This window comes from Bactrocera latifrons, unplaced genomic scaffold (genome assembly GCF_001853355.1).
Source record: "Bactrocera latifrons isolate USDA-ARS-PBARC rearing strain unplaced genomic scaffold, ASM185335v1 scaffold_808, whole genome shotgun sequence".
Classification (NCBI taxonomy): domain Eukaryota; kingdom Metazoa; phylum Arthropoda; class Insecta; order Diptera; family Tephritidae; genus Bactrocera; species Bactrocera latifrons.
This window is the reverse complement of record NW_017537499.1, coordinates 31,781-43,011: the sequence shown is the minus strand read 5'-3', so window position 1 is coordinate 43,011 and position 11,231 is coordinate 31,781. Positions and strand designations below refer to the sequence as shown.

The 11,231-nt window shown below is 36.1% G+C and overlaps 1 protein-coding gene across 11 annotated transcripts in view; it reads left to right on the top strand.

The window, feature by feature from the left end:
• Nucleotides 1–4,734: 4,734 nt before the first annotated feature.
• Nucleotides 4,735–11,231, top strand: part of LOC108976878 (putative adenosylhomocysteinase 2) — a 29,978-nt gene continuing 23,481 nt past the window's right edge. The window contains exons 1-2 of one of the 11 annotated variants that reach the window (XM_018946271.1): nucleotides 7,704–7,828; nucleotides 8,589–8,709. In XM_018946271.1, the coding sequence (XP_018801816.1) occupies nucleotides 8,650–8,709 (60 nt within the window). In that variant the 5' untranslated portion in view covers nucleotides 7,704–7,828; nucleotides 8,589–8,649. Of the gene's footprint in view, nucleotides 4,932–7,703; nucleotides 7,880–8,401; nucleotides 8,710–11,231 lie in introns of those variants that run through there. The other 10 variants (XM_018946270.1, XM_018946265.1, XM_018946263.1 and 7 more) reach the window with 10 other exon arrangements.

Here is an 11,231-nt window from a genome sequence, read left to right as displayed (position 1 = left end):
ACGGCTCGGAGAGGTCCTTCCCGATTCTGGCGGAGCTTTTGGTGCTGCTCAACGTCAGCTTTCTTTGCTAAAATAAAAGGGCACCCATTTTTCCTATATTAATATTTTCCTATTAAAACCACCCTCCAAAAAGTCATAAAAATAGGCATAAGTTACCAGACTACTACCTTAAGAGACAACGGGTCYGGTGTCGAGACAACGATTTTTAAGCCAAAGTGTTTTAGAGGTAATGAAAATTTGTAGATTGGGCAGAGCACACTTAAATTCCAATCGTTGGGCATGCTTTCGTCCGACAATRTTTTACAAAGAAACTGATGCATGCTCCTTATCAGTTCTTCGCCGCYGTGTTTGAATAGCTCGGCCGGCAATCCATCGGCCCTTGCCGCCTTGTTGTTATTCAGGCGGGTAATTGCTATTCGAACTTCTTCAGGGTCGGGCAATGGAACGTCTGCTCCATCGTCATCGATTGGGGTATCGGGTTCGCTTTCTCCTGGCGTTGTACTTTCACTGCCATTCAGCAGGTTGGAGAAGTGTTCCCTCCATAGTTTTAGCATGCCCTAGGCATCGGTCAGTAAATCACCTTTAGGGGTCCTACAAGAGTATGCTCCGATCTTGAAACCTTCTGTTAGCCGCCGCATTTTTTCGTAAAATTTTCGCGCATTACCTCTGTCGGCCATCTTCTCAAGCTCTTCATACTCACGAATTTCGGCTTCTTTCTTTTTCTGTCTGGAAATGCGTCTCGCTTCCCTCTTCAACTCTCGGYAYCTATCCCTTCCCGCACGTGTTGTGGTCGATCGTAACGTTGCGAGGTAGGCAGCCTTTTTTCTCTCCGTTGCGACACGGCACTCCTCGTCGTACCAGCTGTTCTTTTGTGTTCTACGAAAACCAATGGTTTCGGTTGCAGCTGTACGTAAGGRGTTTGTAATGCCGTTTCACAGTTCCCTTATACCGAGTTGTTGACGAATGCTCTCAGARAGCAGGAGTRCAAGTCGACTAGAAAATCGATCCACTATCTGTTGTGAGTGAAGCTTCTCGACGTCGAACATTCATAACAAGGTAGTAGTCCGAGTCGATGTTAGGACSTCGGARCGCACGTACTTCTAGAGCACAGGATCGATCTGATTGGTGGTATTTCAATCCGGAGACAGCCAGGTGGCTTCATGAATTTTTCTATGCGGGAATCTAGTACTGCAGATAACATTATTTCAGGCCCCGGCGAAGTCAATTAACCTCAACCCCTTTGGAAATGTTTTCTCGTGGACTCTGAATTTACGAACGATTTTGACATCCTTTCCTTCTAATACTTACAATAAATCTTGTTTGATTATGATGTTATGTGAAGAATTTGTAGCTGCCAATATTGTTRTGAAACAAGCTCMAAATGACGCWGATGTCCTCATTATTGAAACCTCAAYTGAACAATTCAGTCGCATCAATCCAACTATCGTTGTTGGAGAAGATGTAGATTTGTTAATAATATTAATTGCACGAATACCTCGTGATATGATCATTTACTTTTTAAAACCTGGAAGAGATCAAGTTCAAACAAAAATATATTCTTCACAAAGTTTAACTGCATACCCAAAATGTTATTCCTTCATCAGCGATTTTCAAAAGAAGTAAAAATACAGTATCCAAATTGTTTGAAAAACGTGAAGGCTTGATTGATAACGCAAAAGTCTTTACAAATATTAACTCGTCAGCAGTTATCCTCACCAATGGAATTCGTGTTCTCCTTGCTATGTACGGAGCTCAAAAAAAAAATGGAATCGATAGAGAAGTATAGATCTTTGAGTTTCGTGAAAAATTCAAGAAACAATAAGAAACATATCTTGCCTCCCTGCTTCTGCTTATCAACACTTGTTTCGTGTGTTCTATCAAGCCACCTGCTTCTGAAAAATTACTGAATACAATTTTTTGTAATTGCAAAAAAGGCTGCACAAATATTTGCGGGTTCAGAAAAGTTGGATTGTATTGTTCATCGATATGTACCAATTGTCAAGGCCAATTTTGCACGAACAWTGAATCAAATGCAACAGATGAAGATTGTTTCGAAATCGATGTGCATATAACTGATATATATCTATATATCTGCTCTATTCTTGGAGCAGTCGACACAAATCGAGCAAGAGGAAGAAGACAGTGAAGAGGAAGAAACGAGTGACTATGAAGAATTTGATGATAAATGATGATGTAATTTTCTTTCTGTTAAAAATTTTAGTTAAATTTAAATAAAAAATAGAATTTCATCAATAAAATAGTGTGCGATTAAATTATTTAGATCTAAAATATATTGTGGAGTATTCCTACTGGGAAAACCACGTTAAAAAAGCGCAGTGTACACTACCTCAGAGGTGGTATGCATATAGTCGAAAATACGACTTTCCTGCGTTCTAAAGTCACAATATCTCCAAACMAATGCTTTGTGGAGGAAAAAGTGTTGAGATCTTTTTTTGTAGGTAATTTTACGATCTGCAAATTTTGTTTGAAAYATTTTTCGGTAGCTCTCATGGTTTCAGCTTTCCTGCGGCTAAAGTCACGATATCTCCAAAGCAATGCTTTGTAGAGGRAAAAGTGTTGAGAYCTTTTTTGTAGGTAATTTTACGATCTACAAATTTTGTTTGAAAAATTGTTCGGTAGCTCTCATTGTTTCAGAGATACACAAAAATCCAGCTAATCCAATTAATGAAAACTGAAACGTCTATTTTGACTGGACTAAAACCAGAAAGCCGTAACTAGCGCGCCATATGTCTGCGAGCAAATACGCGCACATGTGACGCTAACATCCGATAGCGCAGAGTATTATGGAAGGTCGAAAAAAATAGGGTGAGGTGGCTGCAGCATGAAGCTCAAGATGCAAGTTAAAAATGCTACAGATGTTTCATCTTCGAACATTTAAGCCGGAAAGGCAAATGTCCCAACATAAAAGGCTAAGGAATACGTTACGAGACGGAAAACAAGGTACAGGCGGAAAGACTGCAAAACCCCCCGAGCTGTTGTCTCTGCGTGGAAAATAAGCATAGTCAAACGGATCAAATTCCAGAGTGTCGATTTTGGAGTGTAACAGTAAAACTACTGACTGCCCCTACCACAGTTCATTCTGGAACTCGGAACTGATATAGCAATCATCACTGAGTAATACAAGATAGTGCAAGATGGAACAAGGATGGAACGRAAAGGTGAAGTTACAAAAAMAAAAAAAAAAAAACAYCAGCGGTAGAGGAAAACGGTTCATCTGGATATGCAATGGAAACATCATGGTAATTAGCTGTTCCAAACGTCTTAGCATTGATTTTATAACCTGCCGACACTTTTTGATGAAATTTGGTCCATATTTTACTTGATAGATGGGCCCAAAGATTTTCAATTGTATTAATTTAGGAGCTTTATGGCGGTGTTTGCAGATGTTTTGGGTTGAAGAGAATCCACATTTTAACGTCGTGGGCTGTATGTTTCGGGTCATTGTTGTGTTGAAACAAAAACTCGATTTTYACATGCCCATTTTTTCAGCACTAGAATATAAATTTACCTTAAGAATGAAATTAAGATGATAATCCATTGTGCCGTATATATTAAAAAAGATTCCCAACTCTCTGGAGCTGATAAATGTGGATTTTCATTATTTTCCTGTCATATATACGCTCCCCCCTTACTGCCAGTAACTTTGGTCGTTAACTACGGCTCACACTCTCTAAGTACCTTTTTGCACCTTTTTACCACACTTTCAATAGTTTGGCGACATCATCTATACATATCAYTAATATATTCTATGGATATACTTTTATTGTTAAGTTTCAAAATAATTTTTTTCTCAGCAGTACTTAATTTTTTACCTTTAGCCATTTTTAGTACGCCCAAAATTTGGTCGGATAAATACATGTCTAATGATTGGAAAATTGGTGTCCTCTGACTAAGGACGATTTCGCACTCTGCGCTAATTGCCGCGGAATTAGTGTTCGTAACATTGCAATATAGAGTTCCTACGGCAGTTTTATGTGAGTCCATTTGTTAATAAACTGATTGGACCTATATTAATATTTTCAYAATAAACCCTGGAAAAGAACCTTGATAAACAGATCGACACCCATCACATTTTTGTCGAATTTAAAGCCGCTTCCATGCCGTTCACTTAGTATTCACACTGCAATCAAACATCATGCGACGCAACGATGAGTGGGACAACACAYTGCAACAAGCGACGACCAGTATATGTAAAATTACGAAAATTTCCTCGCACAAATAAGCTTCAGTTTCAGTTAAAAAGCCTACAGCGTACCAGTCTTTCAAAAAATGCCTAAGATAGCTATGTAAAAATCATTAGAAGCTACCACAGAAAACTATTATCTGTGACAAAACAAAATGTTTTTGAAAAGATCTGTGAGGAAGTTAGTTGTAGTGGTTAAAAATCAAGACGTCTTAACGAACATAAAACAGAAGTCCAGAAAAGTGGAGGAAAAAATATCGGTCACCAAAGGAAAGTGAAATATTACTTCACAGCCGCATTTTAAGTATCTGGAAGTAATATTCGACTCAATTCTCCAATTAAAGAAAAAAAAGGGGTACAAGTCAGATAAAGCAAATAAAGTCCGTAACGTCACGAATGATAAAGCAAAAGTAATGAGATCCGTTATTTTGTACCCAGCTCCAATAAAGTTTCAGGCACACGCTATACATGAAATCATATGCAAGATCAAATAACGCTTTCCGAAACATTCATCGATGCTGCAGAAGCAATAGACAGTATGCTAACCAGGGAYACGAATTCGCACGAATATACCAGCTATCATAACCGTCCACGCCGAAAGAGAAGAGAAAACCAAGAGCATCGCAATGTGGCAGTACAGACAGTACACAGACTTTTACCGGGCATGAATATATGGATAGATACACATCATGGAAATTCGCATTTATGTCAGCACGAAATATACAGGGTGGGTAGAAAACTTTRAGCACGTATTGTTCTCAGATTTTAAGTATAGAAGAAAAGCTAAATATTATATTATCAGCGGTAGTTTTCGGTTGAAATTTTCGTAGGATTTTATGAGTCAGTTTTATTATGATTAAATTTAGACATTTACAGCAGATTAGTCGTAAGAAAGATGAACTATGAAAAGGATGAACTATTACAGGTACATAAGTACACAGGGTGGCTGATGAATTTTGCTACATTAAGAAACTCAAATAATTTTTTTTTTTCAGTGTATGGAATTCATTTTTCTTTTATTCATGTTAAAGCTCATTCAATTTTATTAAATATAGCTTAAATAGTTTTAAAAATAATGGAATTTAAATGCCTCCCCTGCTCGTTGATGCATGTGCGGCATCTTACCAAAAAGTTGTTCATTACTGCTTGGAGAGTTGAGACAGTAATAGCCGCAATTGTTTCTCGAATGGATTGCCTTAGTTCATTCAAATTTGCTGGTTTTGCTTTGTAGACTTCCTGTTTGCAATAAAACCACAAGAAAAAGTCAGACGCAGTAAGGTCAGGCGACCTGGGTGGCCAACGGAATGTGGAGTTTAGAAGAAGAAGGGCCCGACAATGCAGCGTGATGAAACTGCACACCAGACTGTGACACCAAGTGGATGCAATTCCGTCTCATGTGGGTTGGAAGCATTCCATATTCGACAATTTTGTTTGTTTATGTTGATGTTTAAATCGAAATGGGCCTCGTCAGACATGAAAAGACAGTTCAACATGTTTCCGTCCTCTTCCACCATTTGAAGCATCTTCTGGCAAAATTCCAAGCGAAWCGGCAAATCTACAGCGTTYAGTTTGTTGGCCATTTGAATTTTATGTGAGAATAARTCCAAATCTTTATGCATAATTGACTGTAATGACAGTAATGACTGCTTACACACATTTGAGCAGATAAGCTTCTTGTCGAAGCACGTGGATTGTTTTGTATGGCAGCAGCTWCAGCAGCGATTGTYTCCTTTGTGGTAAGGTCTTCTGTTGACTGTCCCATACTCGGCAAAACTGTTTACAAGTCTCATTACGGTCCATCTGTTCGGAGGATTGCCGCCAAACGTGCGCCTATACTCTCTTTGAACCGAAACTACGGACGYCAATGCGTGATAGCCGCGGMMAATCCAAATTCTTRTTTCAGTGTCCCAGTTATCCATTTTTGTTAAGTGTAAAAGTCAATCTGCAAAATAAAATAAAAAATTAACCAGATTCATTAAATAGAAAAAAAGTTATTTACTTTTTTTTGGTAGCGGCTTTCATCARSYGCCCTGTATATATAAATATATAAGGTTTGTTAGAAAAAGGAAAATCATAATACGTACATATGTAGTATATGGGATTTGGAGGTAATATCCATGCGAGTTTATGTATTTTTCTGGATGTTATTTGTTTCATGGGGGCTAGGTAAATTTTTCGGCTAATTGTATCTATTTACAAGATAACTCACATTTTGCCGATATATTGGGAAATTCCGAAATCATTGTATTTGGCATATGGGAGTTAAGAAAATTATTGGCCCGATTCAATCCATTTTTACACAMAGACCTACCATTTCCAGGAGAGGATTAACCATGAATTATACATCTCACACATTGACCGATATTTGAGGTTAAAAGTCAACAATAGAAACTGTCGTCCAAATATAAGGTGGCATAATTTAAAGGCATTTGGATATGGTTTTATCCTGTTATATTAATAGTTTCTTGATTTTACACTGGAAATAAATTGGTTGGATTTTAAAATGATGTTATATGGGAAGTAAGCGTGGTTACCTTTCGATTTTGCCCATCTTTGAATTGTAACATAAGAATGTGAGAAGAAGAAGTAATTGGTCAAGTGGCTCCCAAAATATGTGCTTTCACCTTAAAGTGAGCAATGCCACGGCCATTGTTAAGCTTTAACCTTAGTTCCTTTTAATCTTTGCCATACCATCTCGAATGTAAAATTGTCGTATTTAGTTGTGGATTTATTGCGCTTTCAGTAGTTTTGAATAGTAACATTATATTGGGAGTATAGGGGATTATCTTCCGATTTTATCCAATTTTTTAGTGTCGGTAGGGGTGCTTAAGGTATTTGTAGATATGTATATGGATTATACTGATTGTTGTTAATGAATAATGCCKTTTTTTGGGCACTATTCATGTGGAACCGGCAAGGAATTTATAGAATCACGACAGTGAAGCGCATTGGCAGATGTATCGCCAGGCATTGCGGATTTAGATAATGGACAAATGACGCACAAAAATTTATAACAAATATGTAACATAAAAAAGTCGGGTTATCTACGGTGTTGAGAAAAACTCTAGTSATGGTTTGAGATGAGTGCATGATATTCTTGACAACAACGAAATAAAGTTCTGATGMCAATTCCAACTTTTACGCCAGCGGATTCGCGGGCTTAGGCCTAGTACGTTATACCCAATTTATTTTATAATATAACTTTGTAGACACCAGGATATATTTCACTCATTTTAATTTTTACTAGTTGCTGGAATAAATACTGTACCTCTACTTGATGTGATTATCAATAAATTCAAATGTCTAATACTTCTCACACCGTCCTGACCCACAAACTCGTAAAGTATGTGAGAAAATAGAGTTTAATAAGTRCAAATACAAATAATTCAACAGGTGATAGCAACGCGAAATATATAAAAATAATAATCTCTTTCCAGCTAACTATACTCGTTTACTTTATATATGATCACTCTCTGGTATTGTTGAAGTCAGTTAGAAACGTACATCAGTCGCGAGTGCACGTCGAAAGTATACTCACTTTAATCAAAACAAAGCGCTTTTCGTCTTACTGTCATACCTTGATGTCAACAATCCCATTTCGTAGCTTTGATTAAAATAACTACGGTGTGAACAGGTTTCAGGGGGGTTATCCGAATTTGGCCAGATAAGTGATTCGTGTAGTGATTTGTTTTAACATAAAGAGATATGCCKATGCATATACTTACCCTAAAAAATAACGTCAGGTTCTAAATATATTAACCGACAGTGTTTATAATAAAAGTTTTTGGATTAAACATCACTGCGTGGTCGACCATTGTATTGCTCCAAATGCGAGTGTTAATGATTACTATTARTACATATTATATACGTATTTATATACGTGAATAAAACATCTAATGAAAAATAWTTTTTCCACTCCAATCAAAGAAAATTCATTATCCTAATTGATATTAGTCATGTGATTTTAAATTGATTAGAGSCACACAAAACTTTTCTACAGAATGCTGTAGACTGTAAACACACACTTACTTACATATGTACGTAGGTATAAGTATGTAAAGAATCTACGAATGATAGCCAATGTACAAACATACTACCATGAATAGTGATAGTGATCAATTTACGGTCGCTTTCAATATTTAAGTAATGGGTTATGCAAATCAAACTCAAGTAATTTATTGTTGCTAATGCTTTAAGTCACGATTGGAACTTTACGCTTAAATTTAGCTCGTCTTTTATGCCTCAAAAAACTTGCATGACATGTATGTGTATCTGAATATAAGAATTTGTATAAGCGGTTAAGCATGTGACATTAAATCTAACACCTGTGAATACATGAGCGAATAATTGCATAAGWGGTAGTGAATCTTAAAGCCTTTTTCAGAAATTTATGCAAGCTTAGAAAAAACTTTCTTTACTGCAAACAAATTAAGCGAACTTTAATTATGAATATTTCAAAAATCTCTTTGGAAACACCAAAATCGGATTTAGATTTCGGTGATAAGGTAAGATAGATAAYTATATTTTATATACGTATGGATGTACATATATACGAGTATATATAATACATTGATACATATATGTATATGAGATATATAAATAAATTACTATTGAAATTAAAACTGTATTTTTAAACAWTTTTTTTACAAACAGACTTATGATGTAAACGGTATAATTTATCCTGAAACTGAGAARAGGGGATTAAAATTATATATGAGGAGAGGGAAATCTTAATAAGTTACGTTCAACCTTTTGTATCTTATAACGTTCAAAGCCGAAGAAATAGCTTCACTTAGAACTTTGTATCAAATAAAAAGGGAAGATGTACTCGAACATTTTTTATTGTCGCAATCTGTAAGAATAAAATCCGAGGAAAAATTCTTCRGGTTTTTTTGTGAATCTTTTATCTCGTTATATTAATTTCTTCTAGATTTGAAATGAAATTTAGAATTGTGTTATATGGGAAATAGGAGTGTGTAGGAGTGTCAAAAGACCCCGAATTTGGTTGAAATCGGTCGAACAGTTATTGATGTAGTTATTGATTAATTTTTTTTTTTTTTGTTTTAACATTACCGTTATATAGGGAGAGGGCGGGGTTATCATCCAATTTCGTCCATTTTATATATTTATATATATATATATATTAATTTATATATAATATTTGCTCTAGGACAACTTGGTTTTTGTAGCTTTAGGGGTTAAAAAAATAGACATTTAACCTATTGGARGGCGCGGCCACGCCTACTTTGAGAAAATGTTAGCCCACAGGWCCCCCATACTACTGCGATCCGCTTTGCCAAATATCAGTTCCAATTCTTACTTTTGTGCTTAGTATGAGGCCTTTATAGATATTCGTTTAATGACGCTTCGTGGACCTGGCAGTGGTCCGACTACGACCACCTACGAACTCGTSCACACTTTTTTACCAAGAAACACTTGGTTTAAGACAAGACAGATTAAATTTAGATGATACAGGTGAATAAAGCATATGGTAATAGCAGCAAGATGTTGCAAGAGTATAATAACCACACCTCTTTTTGGTATTGCGAWTTTTTCATTTTGTTGCAAAATTAGACTAGGGGGCCCCTCCACTCGTTACCAAGGCTGAAGTATAAGATTCATGTATTATAAACTAACAGATGGGCTGAAAGATTGATACATTCCGAAAACGTCTGTGGAATACAGAGAAAATTTGTCACACTACAAGAAACCTTTTTATCAACACTGTAGTTACTGCGCTATTTCTGTGCACATAATCTAGCGAACTAGCCGCGTTAACTTGTGATGCAAATTTGYGAATTTTTGTTGTGATCTTAAAAATATCTTACAGTACAATCAGTATGCATTAATGTTACCAAAAATTATTGTAATGCTGCATTATCACAGAGTTATTATTTTTATACTATTGCAATCTTTTCCTACAGAGTATAATAGGCAGATATAGAGTTATTTAAATAAATGTCTAGGATAATGAAAAAGGTCAAATCCGGGTAACTKTCTGTCTATCCGTCCGTCCGTGCAAGCTGTAACTTGAGTAAAAATTCACACATTTTCATGAAACTTGGTATGCCTTTTTTTTTGTACAAGAATACGTGTTCGTAGGTGGGCGTAATCCATGCGCACAAATYGCCATTAACGGAAAACCTATAAATTGTCATAATTAAGCTCTACAAACCTAAACTAAAACTTTGAAAAAGTTTGCGTGCCCCGTCCTCYAATAAGTTTTATGTACATATCTCCTAAACCACTAAAACTGAAACAACCAAATTTGTTTAGTACAAATATTATGAAAACCCCTGTCGACAGTGTGAAATTAGATGAAATCGGAAGATAACTCCACTCACTACCAATATAACATTACTGTTCAAAACTATTTAAAAAGCAATAAATCAATAACTAATTGCRCTAAAGACATTAAGTTTAACCTCAGAGATGTATTGAGAAGGCTTTAAGGGAGCCGACGGACCGATTTCAACTAAACTTAGTATGTAGCATTTTTCTATGCTAGAGTGGAAAATGGGAGAATTCCACTTTTTGGTATACAAATCAGAAAGCAATTGATATAACGGGCTAAGGCTTTGTATTAACAATTCCTTTAAGGTATGSCACCAAAAATTGTATCCCAGAATTTTTTTGACTTTTTACCGAAAATATCGGTCAAAGTGTCAATATACAATATAAATTCTGACAAAAACCTTTCCCGACAACAGTATTTCTGGATATTAGAAATGGGTTGAATCGGTTCAATACTCTGACCATATACCTAATATAAAGATTTTCGAACTTTATGCTGGATATATCGGCCAATATTTGCGTTATCTCAATGAAAATTACAGAACGTGTTTTACTCTTAACAGTATATCTTTGTGTCTAAAATAGTTACTATTGAGGRAAAACTTGACCAGCACTTCATATAACTATAACCAGGATTTTCGAACATCCGCCTGACTTTGGTCTATATGATTGGTGATTGTAGCAAGGTACCTTAGGAACCCGGTCCGGTCCCTTAATTGGGAAGGTGCCGCTT